The 13,699-nt window shown below is 45.3% G+C and overlaps 2 protein-coding genes across 3 annotated transcripts in view; both read left to right on the top strand.

The window, feature by feature from the left end:
* Dip-C (dipeptidase C) overlaps positions 1-13,699 on the top strand; it is a 935,347-nt gene that overhangs the window by 481,841 nt on the left and 439,807 nt on the right. The window lies entirely within an intron of this gene.
* LOC137654597 (FAST kinase domain-containing protein 3, mitochondrial-like) lies at positions 241-2,933 on the top strand. Its single transcript, XM_068388373.1, has one exon. It carries the CDS (start codon positions 673-675, stop codon positions 2,698-2,700), a length of 2,028 nt encoding a protein of 675 aa, XP_068244474.1. The 5' UTR covers positions 241-672; the 3' UTR covers positions 2,701-2,933.

The raw sequence follows: 13,699 nt of genomic DNA, 5'->3' as shown, positions 1-13,699 counted from the left end.
TATATTTTATTGTACTATCGGAACGTTCGCTTGTTTTTTAGTAACATACAAATGTTACTCGAAAGGCTAGATTCTTGGGTAGAAAACGGACCATGGATGCAGAGATTACATCGGGATTTTCATTACTGTAGTTAATCATAACACACCCATTTTCTTTATACAAGATGCGATAATGCCATCTTTCGGTAAAATGGTAGACTATAACTGTTGCCAGCATGAGCAATGACGCTACGGATATAATTTTACGCTTGTTGTACCTAAATGATTTAATTTTAATTTAATACTTCAAAAGTGATGTATAAATTAAGCAGTACAATTTTAATTTTTTATGAAATAAATATCAAAAGATTTTAGCTTCGTAATAATTTGGTTACGGACTTGGTAACAGCGTCTACTAGTTTCGCAATGTAAACAAGAAACAGCTGATTACGACTAACCGAAGTTACCGAATACCGTCGTCGAAATCGCGAAAAGCCGTGTGTTTGATATACCATGTATGGTATAAACGTAGTTCTTATTAACAGAAAAAAAGTATACAAGTGAAAACCATGGATGGAAAAGGAATTCCTTTTTTTGTAAAACTTTCTTTCCGTGTGTCAGCTTAGATCCAGATGATTACGGGTAGACAGTGAATCTAGGAAAGTGAAAGCAAGCTAGATAACTTCAACCGTTATGGCATCATTTCACAATATTCGGTCTTTTCTGCCATTATCGTCACGTTATGGCCATCAGCTTCGTAGACGTACCCTTAGTCTTCCAACGCTTGGCCATGCAAGAGGCATAACTAAGTCGACAAAACACTTTACAGACGATGAAAAAACTATCTCCAATACTACTATCATAATGCAAGATGGTATTAATATAGAGGAATTGCCCAGTATTGTTCAGATCATTCATGGGGAGTTCATCATATTTAGTAATGGAAAGAGTCAGGCTGGGAAGAGGTTTGAAGGTCTTGGTATGGAAATTCCGCAGGTGTCGAAAAAGTTGTTTTCTAATATAAACTTTGAGGAGGAACAGGAAATTATATTAGGTTTCATGAGATGTAGAAGAGTAACGGATATTTTTAACCTGTTAGAAGTCTGCCCTGAAGAAGAAGTAACCCCAAAAGTTGCACTGGCCATCATTAAACAGATGTTTGAGCTAGAAAATAATGTAGAGTTTAGAAATCGAGGCCTCAATCAGTACCCAGAGGAGGCTTCATTTACATTCACTCGTGGTGCTGTTATGAAGAGATTGATAGAAATTATATGTTGTGCTTCTGAACCAAAATACATTGTCAATGCTCTTCAAGTAATGGGACGAGATACTTTCCAAGGGGACAAACTCAAGTATTTGGAATTTTTATGTACACACTGTATTGTTTTAATTACAGAGGGGAAACTAGCTATTACTCAAGTATGTGATGCAGCAAAAGCTTTTTACAATTTGGGTCCTATTGGATCAAGATATGTTGAGCAAGTTTGGGTTGGCATAACTGATAAAACAAATTGTATTCATGAAAAGGAAATTTATGAAGTTATGAGTATTCTGCCTCTGGTAAAACAAAGTCGCAAACATCTGTATAATGCTGTGGAAAAAAGCATGATAAATTGTTGGTTCAAGTTTAAGTGTGAGGATATTATAAAGATTCTTCATATATTAGTTCAGCTACGTATGACAAACAGCCGGATGTTACCCATGATCTCTAAGTGGACAGATCTAAATATTCATGCGCTCACTGATGGCAATTTGCGCTGGATTGTTTATTCTATTATGAGCTTGGGTTATACTGATAATAGCGCTCAAAAAGCACTTGCAAGATTTATGAAGGCTCGGAAGGGGAAGGATATGAGTCCAGATCTAGTGTCTGTCATCATGGACTACTGTGCTAAAATGCGTATAAGGTCACCAGAAATATTGGATAGTGCAGGTGACTTTTTTATCAGAAAGGCATCTATTTTGACAGTGCCCCATATAAACAGTATTTGTAGAGCATACGGACTGCTAAATTATGAACCACCTAATGCATCTGCTTTTTTCCTCACTTTTGAGTCTTATGTGGATGAAAAATTTGTTCAGTTTCCTCCTAATGTCATGGTTGACTTGCTTCTTTCATGTGTATATTTAAAGAGATACCCATTAAACTTTGTTAAAAAAGTCTTTAATCCTTACTTTTTTGACAGAATTCATACTTTGGAAGCATCAGATTTGAGGCTTACTCGTACAAAACTTAAAGTTCTTGACCAGGCTCTTACTTTAGAAGCTCCAAATTATAGTGGACCAATGCTACCAAAGGATCCATCTGCAAAGAGTTACTGGCGAGATGCAAGGGTTATGAGATGTGTCAATATGATTCAGCCTGCTCTTATTGAAATCGTTGGATCCGAAGAAAGGATAGTCCCTTCTGCACTTTTACCAAATTTCCCAGGCACAGAGCTATATATTATTGACTGTGTCATAGATATGGAAGGAAAATTGAATTTCCGCTCGTTTAAATGGAGTAAGAATAAATATGCTCTCATCGTCAACCTTCCTGACCATTATGTAGTTAACGAAGACATACTTGTTGGTCCCCAAGCTATGCGCTGCCGACATTTGGCCTTGGCAGGATTCAAAGTAGTTAACATAAACTTTGAGAAAGTTTGTCAGTATCGTATGTATCCAGACTCTTTAAAATCCTATCTTGAAAAAGCTATGAAAAAAGCAACCATCTTGTAGAACATTTCTTAGAATATGGACATCATGTACTACTATGGTGTGTAGCATCCTTGTTTTAGCTGAATGATAAGTTGGTTAATGATTCTATGCTAATCATTTATTGTGTTTGGGTCTGTGGGAAGTATATTTATCATACAGTGTACAATGATATTATTAAATGAAGTGGAAATGTGCTGTGATTTCACATACTCAAGAGATGTCATGAAAACGGGAATTTTAATTTTCAACAAACTAAAGGTAAGTTTGTATTGGCCATAAAGTACAGTACTTTATACATTACATAGAAATGTATTAGAAAACCATAGCTAACATAAGCCTTAATTTTTCAATATTAATCTTACCCGATGATCATGTAGCTGTCAACTCCGTTGCCCGACAGAAATCTACGGTCGGGATACGCCAGCGATCGGTATCCAGGTGGGGGTGTACTCAACTGCGCCATCTGTGGTCAGGTACTCAAGTACTTCTTGTCAACAAGAACTCAATTTTTCCTCTGTCGTGCCACCGGCTAGACCTACTTGGATACGCTGTTGATTCTGGAGTTATTGTTCACGATTTGGTGATGTATTTGCTCTAGAGTTTAGCCTTCGCTATTCAGGAAGCTTTATCATTAGCTTAGCAAGCTTTTGGAATTAATTTGATTTAATTATGGTGACGAAGAGAGTATGGACTCTCTTTCACTTTTAAATGGCCGACCCTTCCCTTAGACGGAAGTGTTGGTTTCGAAGAGAGTATAGACTCTCTTTCACTTTTTATAACCACCCTTCCCTTAGACGGAAGTGTGTTTAGGTTTTTGGTAATTTTGCTTAACAAAGTTATAGATTTATTTTATATCTCTCCGCCATTTATAGGCCTCTTCGATTAACTTCCATTTATTATAAACTTATAAAATTAATTTTTATGTTTGTTTATATGCGACCTTTCCTAATAGTAGGCGGTCCTTACTTGGAACCGAAGTTTATTAACATTGAGCCCGTCATATCGTTTTTCCTGTTAAGAATTTATGCTATTTTAATTTTAATGTTTTTGAAAGAATTTCTTTGATAGTCTCGCTCTGTTTTCAAAGTTGAACTAACGTTTTGTTTAGTCTCCGCAGTTGTTGACGTTCAGAACGTTCAACTTGCGCTCTATCGTTACGATAGAGAGAGAGTATTTCACGGTTTCACGTTGCAGTAAGAGTAAACCGATTCTAGCGTTTCGTTCATTCTTTCTTAGCTTAAATGGTTTTAATTCTAATAAAGGAACTTTTTATTTGGGAAACCTTTCAGTTTTTTTCCTTTAACAAATAATATGTTTTAACGATATATATAATTGGGCTCATCTCTCAGGTTCTAAGTCAAGAGAGAGAGAGAGAGAGATAGAGACGGAGGCAGAGAGAGGAGGATAAACGTTTCGTTCAAGCGGGTAACGTTGTTCTCGTTTTTTTTGCTCTTCTCCCTAGTCGCTATAGGGGAAGAAGGTAAAACGTTTCTAGAGTTTTATTCTTGTTCCCAGGCCTTATGCTGTGAGAGATTTTAAACGTAGTTTATTTGATCTAGTGTTTAGTCTCTTTTCCAGCCACTGAATTCTTTATCTTTCATTATGTTTTTCTGTTACATTGTAATACTGTTTTCGCAATTACTACCTTTTAATGAAGGATAGGTTTGCGTGTTTCAGGTACAAACCACTTAAAGTTTCGAGTTCAGTGAAATAAGTGCAAACAGAAAATCAAAAGTGATAAAGTGATATGCGCAAAGTGTTTCAGTGTTGCGTTCGAGGGTTCGTCTGTTCGTGCCAGTTGTTCACCTAGTCCGATACCTCTTACAAGCTCCCAAGCCCAGGGGAGAAGTAATGTCGAAGGACTTATGGGTTCCACAGGCCTTGATCAACGAACAGACGTTTCCCTCCGTGGTTTCGGGTGTATCTACACACGTTGCCGACGTGATCACCCCACCCACACAAAGACGAGAGAGCCCATTTATTCCTCGTCTGCGGAAGAGGTTTCTCGCAGCTTTTAAGTGCTAGTCGGTCCCTTCCGCGCAAGTCCAACGGCCTAGGTGTAGCCACTGGGTCAGTTCGGACTTGCTGCAGTACGACAACTGCACACCTCTCAAGAGAGGCAAGGTGGTACCGCAACAGGCAGTAACTCCGTCTGTTGCCGCACCAGCGGTTTTAGACCCTCAGTCACAACGGACAGTAGCTCCGTTTGTTGTTGTCTTTCATAGACCCTAGTGGTCCATGCTGCAGACTATACAGTCTCAGCTTGCTCCGTCATGCAGGAGTATCATGCTGGAAGGTTGACAATGCACCTGTTAACCTACAACCCGCCGAGGTTGTGCGCTCAGCAGATACTGCGGCTGCCTGCTCCCACCCTCCACCTGTGAGAGCTCCACCACCGATGCGCAGTCCACCCTGCCAGACGCATGTTCTTGCTCCACCATCTGCTAACATGCGTGAGCTACCGCATCAGCAGTGGGAAGGTTCTGTAGAGCTGCCGGGTTCCAGCACTATGCGGCATTCTCCGCAGCCCATGCAGCATGCTCTGCATACCTTACAGCATGCTCCGCATACCATGCAGCATGCTCTGCATACCTTACAGCATGCTCCGCATACCATGCAGCATGAGCCGCATACCTTACAGCATGCTCCGCATACCATACCGCATGCTCCTCAACCCACCGCAGCCCCTCCCACGCTCCAGCACTCTGCTTTTGTTGTTGCCAGCTCCCACACTCCGACTGCGGAGAAGGTTGACGATGCACCCGTGGGCCTACACCTCCCACGGTTGTGCGCCCGGCATGGCTTCCTGCTCTCACATTCTTGTTGTGAGAGCTCCTCCACCCATGCACAAGTCAACCCTGCCAGATGTATGATGACTCCCACACACAGAGCACTCCGTTGCCGTGCGTGAGCTACCACAAGCTGCCGTGTTTTGACACGGTGTGTCAGCCTCCGCAACACACTGTGGTTTCCGCCACTCGCCAGCAGCAAACTAGTCAGTCAGGAGTTGAGGCTTCCCCACACAACTTTGGTTGTTGCCAACTCACAAACTGTCATACAGTTACATGACGTTGCCTTCTGGTCTGCTACTTATACACCAGTGCTGTATGTCCTCACGCTCCTGTTGTGGTTGACAGTTCAGTTTTTGACAGTTCACAGACTGTCAAGCAGTTTCATAACGTTGCCTTCTGGTCTGCTGCTTTTGCACCAGTGAAACCCTCATTGAGAGAACCTAGCTTTTCTCGGATATGGTTCCTGTAGATGAGAAAATGCTGTTCTCCCTCCTTCTGATATTCCCTTGAGGACTCTGTCATTTGGAGAGGAGCCTTAAGCTGCTTAGCCTCCTATGGACTTTTATTTAAGCATAACATGCTTCCAGGGAGGGTAAATGGTTCCGCTTCAGTCGCTAACCCCGTCTGTTGCCACACCTGCTCCCATAGACCTTGAGCTTTGTTGCAAGACATGCAGTCCAAGCTCAGTCCTTGATAGAGGATTTTTTTACGGAGTCAGTGTGTCACTGGGAAGACGTTCAACAACCAGCAGAGGTGACTTGTTGTGACGCAGTGCGGCAACCTCAGCAACCCGATAAGGAGTTGTCTGTACTACCCAGACAGTCTAGACAGTTTCGGGTTGTCGCTGTACTTCCTCGCTTCCCCATGGTTGACAGTTCACAGACTGTGCAGCAGTACCATGATCTTGTGTCCGGCTCCGTCAGACGACTGGCTTTTGAGAGCTCCCACAAGTCGTCGCTGTCTGGAGAATCTCAGATGGACTATGGATCTGACCAAGGAACTGGGCCTCCTGGTCAATTTAGAGAAGTCCCAGCTCGTCCCATCCCAGACCATTGTCTACCTGGGTATGGAGATTCAGAGTCGAGCTTTTCGGGCTTTTCCGTCGGCCCCAAGGATCAACCAAGCCCTAGAATGCATCCAGAGCATGCTGAGAAGGAACCGATGCTCAGTCAGGCAGTGGATGAGTCTAACAGGGACACTTTCATCGCTGGCCCTGTTGATCGAGTTAGGGAGACTCCACCTCCGCCCCCTTCAGTATCATCTAGCTGCTCACTGGATAAAGGACATGACGCTAGAGACGGTCTCAGTTCCTGTTTCCGAAGAGATGAGGTCTACTCTAACGTGGTGGAAGAACAGCTTTCTTCTCAAGGAAGGTCTACCTTTGGCTGTTCAGACCCCCGACCGCCGTCTCTTCTCGGACGCATCAGACACGGGCTGGGGTGCGACATTGGACGGACAGGAATGCTCGAGAACATGGAATCAGGAGCAAAGGACACTTCACATCAATTGCAAGGAGTTGTTGGCGGTTCATCTGGCCTTGATAAACTTCAAGTCCCTCCAGCTAAACAAGGTGGTGGAGGTGAACTCCGACAACACCACAGCCTTGGCTTACTTCTCCAAGCAGGGAGGGACTCATTCGAGGAAGTTGTTTTAGATCGCAAGGGACCTCCTCATCTGGTCAAAAGATCGAAAGCTCACGCTGGTAACGAGGTTCATTCAGGGCGATATGAATGTCATGGCAGATCGCCTCAGCCGGAAGGGTCAGGTCATCCCCACAGAGTGGACCCTTCACAAGAATGTTTGCAGCAGACTTTGGGCCCTGTGGGGTCAGCCAACCATAGATCTGTTCGCTACCTCGATGACCAAGAGGCTCCCGTTGTATTGTTCTCCGATTCCAGACCCAGCAGCAGTTCACGTGGATGCTTTTCTGCTGGATTGGTCCCATCTCGACCTGTATGCATTCCCGCCGTTCAAGATTGTCAACAGGGTACTTCAGAAGTTCGCCTCTCACAAAGGGACACGGCTGACGTTGGTTGCTCCCCTCTGGCCCGCGAGAGAATGGTTCACAGAGGTACTGCAATGGCTGGTCGACGTTCCCAGGACTCTTCCTCTAAGAGTGGACCTTCTACGTCAACCTCACGTAAAGAAGGTACACCCAAACCTCCACGCTCTTCGTCTGACTGCCTTCAGGCTATCGAAAGACTCTCAAGAGCTAGAGGCTTTTCGAAGGAGGCAGCCAGAGCGATTGCCAGAGCAAGGAGGACATCCACTCTCAGAGTCTATCAGTCTAAATGGGAAGTCTTCCGAAGCTGGTGCAAGGCCAATGCAGTTTCCTCAACCAGTACCACTGTAACCCAGATTGCTGACTTCCTGTTACATCTAAGGAACGTAAGATCCCTTTCAGCTCCTACGATCAAGGGTTACAGAAGTATGTTGGCAGCGGTTTTCCGCCACAGAGGCTTGGATCTTTCCACCAACAAAGATCTACAGGACCTCCTTAGGTCTTTTGAGACCTCAAAGGAACGTCGGTTGTCCACTCCAGGCTGGAATCTAGACGTGGTCCTAAGGTTCCTTATGTCATCAAGATTTGAACCTCTCCAATCAGCCTCTTTTAAGGACCTCACATTAAAAACTCTTTTCCTCGTGTGCTTGGCAACAGCTAAAAGAGTAAGTGAGATCCACGCCTTCAGCAGGAACATAGTTTTCACATCTGAAACGGCTACATGTTCCTTGCAGCTCGGTTTTTGGCTAAAAACGAGCTTCCTTCACGTCCTTGGCCTAAGTCGTTCGAGATCCCAAGCCTGTCCAACTTGGTGGGGAACGAACTGGAGAGAGTACTTTGCCCAGTTAGAGCTCTTAGGTACTATCTAAAAAGGTCAAAACCTTTACGAGGACAATCAGAAGCCTTATGGTGTGCTATCAAGAAGCCTTCTCTTCCAATGTCTAAGAACGCAGTTTCTTACTACATCAGGCTTCTGATTAGGGAAGCACATTCTCATCTGAAGGAAGAAGACCTTGCTTTGCTGAAGGTAAGGACACATGAAGTGAGAGCTGTGGCTACTTCAGTGGCCTTCAAACAGAACCGTTCTCTGCAGAGTGTTATGGATGCAACCTATTGGAGAAGCAAGTCAGTGTTCGCATCATTCTATCTCAAAGATGTCCAGTCTCTTTACGAGAACTGCTACACCCTGGGACCATTCGTAGCAGCGAGTGCAGTAGTAGGTGAGGGCTCAGCCACTACATTCCCATAATCCCATAACCTTTTTAACCTTTCTCTTGAATACTTTTTATGGGTTGTACGGTCGGCTAAGAAGCCTTCCGCATCCTTGTTGATTTGGCGGGTGGTCAATTCTTTCTTGAGAAGCGCCGAGGTTAGAGGTTGTGATGAGGTCCTTTAGTATGGGTTGCAGCCCTTTATACTTCAGCACCTAAGAGTCGTTCAGCATCCTAAGAGGACCGCTACGCTCAGTAAGGAAGACGTACTTAATAAAGGCAGAGTAATGGTTCAAGTCGACTTCCTTACCAGGTACTTATTTATTTTATGTTATTTTTGAATAACTAATAAAATGAAATACGGGATACTTAGCTTCTTTGTTAACATGTATGCTGGTCTCCACCCACCACCCTGGGTGTGAATCAGCTACATGATCATCGGGTAAGATTAATATTGAAAAATGTTATTTTCATTAGTAAAATAAATTTTTGAATATACTTACCCGATGATCATGAATTAAAGAACCCGCCCTTCCTCCCCATAGAGAACCAGTGGACCGAGGAGAAAATTGAGTTCTTGTTGACAAGAAGTACTTGAGTACCTGACTACAGATGGCGCTGTTGAGTACACCCCCACCTGGATAGCGATCGCTGGCGTATCCCGACCGTAGATTTCTGTCGGGCAACGGAGTTGACAGCTACATGATCATCGGGTAAGTATATTCAAAAATTTATTTTACTAATGAAAATAACATTTTACTTAATTTTCATATAAGGAGTTTGTTGGTGGTAAGAAGAGGCCAATGTTAGCTATTACTGGACCGTTTAGGGGTTTCTGCTTAGTATTTTTGTGTAGCACACTGAAAACATAAAAGATGTTTAGTTTTTGTTTTGCAATTATCAATTCTGTTTTTCTTTTTATTGCTGACCTTTGTAACTACATTACAGTTCTTGGCTATTATGTTACCTAGTTTAGTTTAAAATTTTGTTTGTTCTAACACAAATGCAAACCTCTTAACTCCTAAGGATATATGTCTTCAGCGTAGCTGGAATCTAGCCATAAACTCTTGCAAGAGGTGTCAGACACTCTTGATGGTTAGCGGGGTTAGCCTGGGTGTAGACCGACCTATACACTCACGCAGTGAGATCCTCCACTTCTGTTATTGGCTTAGTAGAGTGAAGACTAGTTGCCTCGCTCTTCAATTAGCCATTTGTTTACTGGCCGTAAATTTGTTAAAATTTGCTTTTTCACTTACAGGTGGGATTGGTATTGAGAATTTGCAACCTTGCAGATTTGCCCTAGCATTGCAGGCCACTCTTGCAGCACATTTATGTCTGCCATGGAAACGGATCCTCACCTGCTTTGCCTTGCTTGCAGACGACACCGATACATGTAAGCCTCTCCGTGCGACAAGTGTTGGGAGTGGCTATCCTCCGAGCGGGAGGGTACGGTAGTTGACAGAAGAGGTCCAAAAGGTATCTGTGCCATAATTGGGATACAAACCTACGCTGTTTATTAGGGATATTACTTTAGGCGAAACTGAAAGGACGACCCATTAAAATTTAGCGAGGGTTAGCTACCCATCTCGCTAGTTAACAGGACGGGGAGAGGGTAGTTATCTACCTCTCCCACTCACATACCAGTGAATGAGATCACTTTTCTTTTGGCTCAGATAGGGCACATTGAGGATTTTTGTACTTTCTCTATTTCAGTGTTTGTGTGTGTGGACTTTTTTTAACCTGCCTTGGATTTGAAGGCCAGTCCTGCGGTACCTTCACATCTGCCGTGGACACCGATCCTCGCACCCTTTGTCCCTTCTGCAGAAGTCAATGGTGTGATGGTGATAACAAGTGTAATGAGTATCAGGAGTCGTCTGCCTCCCAGTGGGAAAGGTTTGAGTGCCAGCGGAAGAAAAAGACTAAGCGGGATTCTTTTCCTTCGAAGTTTTCTTTGAAGCAGAAAAACCCAAGGCTGCTTCTTCCACTTACCAACCTTCCTCTTAAGCTCCTGTTCGTTTGGTTTCTTCCGAGAGACCGTCGAGTAGTAGCGCAGGCCCTTTAACACCTGGTCAACCTCAGTCCTCAAGACATGGTGTTGTTTCTCCCTAGCGAGGCGGCCCGGCCTCTCCCCTCCATTTTTCCAGATATCGTCCTTGGGGTTACCGGGTCCGCCCTCCAAGGATAACTTGTTGCAACTCCTTTGCCATGGTGCTAATGTGCAGCTCTCGTCAATGTCAGAAGGGGATCCTTTTGCCTGTATCGACGTTGTTGTGTCAGAAGTGTTGCCTGCTGCCCATCCTGCTGACACCCCTGCCCCTTCAGATTCTACCGCCGTTGCTGTTGACTGTGCTTCCTCCCCCTGTTGAATATCCTTTGAGGGGGAAACACTACTTCCTTTTCGCCTTAGATGTGCGCCTTCACCGTCAGTGAAAAGGCACCTCTTTGACTCTTCAGCCTCGTCTACGCAGCCTTCTTTCGCAGAGGAGCCTCCTTGTCCATTGTCTTCTGGCCTTTGACCTTCTGCTGACGACGCTGCCGCTAGCCCACAGGTTTTGGCCTTGGACTCACCTGTGGATTGTGCGCGATCCTCTACTGTGGGTGATTGGCCTTCCAAAGGGCACATCCCTGTTCCAAGTCTTCCTATGCGCCGATCTTCTACTTGCCATTCTCCTGACCTGCTGTCTCTGTTCCTGACTCCTGTTCTGCAACTGCCTGCTCGCCGTGTGACCTTGCTTCACTCACCTGCATGTCGTCCTTCTACCCGGCATTCTCGTGCACGCTAATTGCCAACGCTTCATCGTCAGCCAACGCGTTGTTCGCCAGCGCTCCAGGTTCCTGCGCAACGCTCTACTTCTAAGCTGCCAGATCATGCTACACCTGCACGCCAGCGCTCGCCAGCACTCCAGAGCTCTCCAACACTCCAGAGCTCTCCAACACACCAGCGCTCACCAGCATTCCAGAGCTCTCCAACACCAGCGCTCACCAACATGTTAGCACTTGCCAGCGCATTATTGCTCTCCAATGAGTCAGTGTGTGCTAACATGTTAGCGCTCTCTAGCAAGTTCAAGATTTCCGAAGCATCAGCTTTTGCTAGCTCGTCAGCTCATCATTGCTCGCCAGTGCTCTCCAGCATACCAGCACTCTCGAGCTCGCCAGCACTCTCCAGCGCGTTGATGCTCTCTTGCTCCAGCTCGCCAGCACTTCTCAGTTTGTCAGTGCTCTCCTGCGTGCGAGCGCTCTCCGGCTCGCCAGCATGTCGGTGCTCTCCTGCGCACAAGCGCTCTCCGACTCGCCAGCGCTCCTTATTGGACAAGTAGCAGAAGGTTGAGGGCACTGTTACCCAATTTTAGTATGCGTGAATGAAAAGGTATGACGCTCTTATTCTTTTCATCATCCTCCCCTCTCTTGGGGAAAGCAGCAGCCTGGGTTCTCTGCACAAGCTTACCTCAAACCACTGCAGGTAAACCATGCTTCCTTGTGTACATAGTATTATGTCGATACTGTTGCGTCCCCGTATCTTGGCAAGGTGGTTTTGGGAAAATCTTGGTTACAACAGTTTTTCCCTACAAAGACTCGAAATAACTTTTACCTTAACAGTCACACTGCTTATCTCGACACACAGCTTGCGAAGGCTGTGGACCTTGCGTAGTAAGGTTAAGTAAGGTTTAGGGACTCCTTATTTTTAAACATCAAACTTACCCGCTGGTTATATAAAAATAGCTTTAGTCCTCTGATGTCCAGCAGAAATTTAAAACTCGCGGCAATCGCAGATAGAGTAGCCAGGTGTACACTAGCGCCCTCACGCGAGCTACACAGAACCATTCCATGAATCCCCAGATTTTCCCTGCCGGTCACATCGGCAACATCGTTGGAATTCACTCGTGATTAACCTGGATTTTAGCAGTTATCTTGGTGATGTACTCCTAAATATGGTTATTGGCATTTGCTTATTTTGGTTTTGTTTGGTATTTGATCGCTATTTGTTCCGTAACTGAAATACAAACCCCGCTATTTAATAGGGGTATTACTTTTGGCGTAGCTGAAATGACGAGCCATTAAAATTTAACGAGGGTTTACTACCCCCACCGCTAGTTAGCGGGGGTAGGGGAGGGTAGCTTGCCCCCCCCCCCCTCACACACACCTGTGATTGAGCTCTCTCGGCTTGGATGGTAGTCGGATGTGTCCTCTCTCATCCTCGCCACTCATTGGCAGCCATTAATGCTTTTTTTGCTTTCTCTTTGCGACAGGTTTGTGTGTAAAGTTGGCCTCTGCGATTATGCGCACCTGCCCTGGATTACCCGACCGCCCCTGCGGAACATTCATGTCGGCGGTTGAGACAGACCCTCACACCCTTTGCCCTTACTGTAGAGGCCAACGGTGTGACAGTGATGATAAGTGTGGTGAATGTAGGGAGTGGTCTACCTCCCAGTGGGAGAGGTTTTCTCGGCGACGTAAGAAGAAGTCCAGGCGGGATATTTCTCCTTCGAAGGTTTCTTTGAAAGGAGAAAAACCCAAGGACTCTTCTTCCATTGCCCAAACCTTCGAAGCTCCCACTCGGTTGGTCTCTTTCGAGAGACCGTCGAGTGGTAGCATAGACCGTGGTAGTGTTTTCCAAGCTCGGGGTTCGAGAGATGGCATTGCCTCCCCTAGCGAGGCAGCTCCACCTCTCCCCCGGGGGAGGATGTGTCACTAACCCATCTTTTGCAACTTTGGTCTTCCTTGGGGCTCGAGGGTTTGCCCTCCAAGGAAGCATTACTCGACTACATCCGATTGGGTGCCGCTGTCAAGCAATCGGCGACTCTGGCAGAGGTTGATCCTCTGTCAATTGTCGACTTTGTGGTGTCAAAGGTATCCAATGCGGTATCTCCTAATACCTCTGCCTCTTCAAATCCCGCAGTAGCTGAAAGCTTAGTTTCTCCCGTTCCTGCTCAACCAACGAGGGTGAAACTAAGTCCAACAGTCTCTTCTGCTAGTGTTTCTTCCCCTCGGGGGAGTTCACTTACAGAGACTCCTCT

Source organism: Palaemon carinicauda, chromosome 15 (genome assembly GCF_036898095.1).
Source record: "Palaemon carinicauda isolate YSFRI2023 chromosome 15, ASM3689809v2, whole genome shotgun sequence".
Classification (NCBI taxonomy): domain Eukaryota; kingdom Metazoa; phylum Arthropoda; class Malacostraca; order Decapoda; family Palaemonidae; genus Palaemon; species Palaemon carinicauda.
This window is presented reverse-complemented; position numbering and strand designations above follow the sequence as displayed.

Excerpts from the sequence above, each read along its gene's own strand:
- LOC137654597 (XM_068388373.1), top strand. The coding sequence starts at position 673 with ATGGCATCATTTCACAATATTCGGTCTTTTCTGCCATTATCGTCACGT.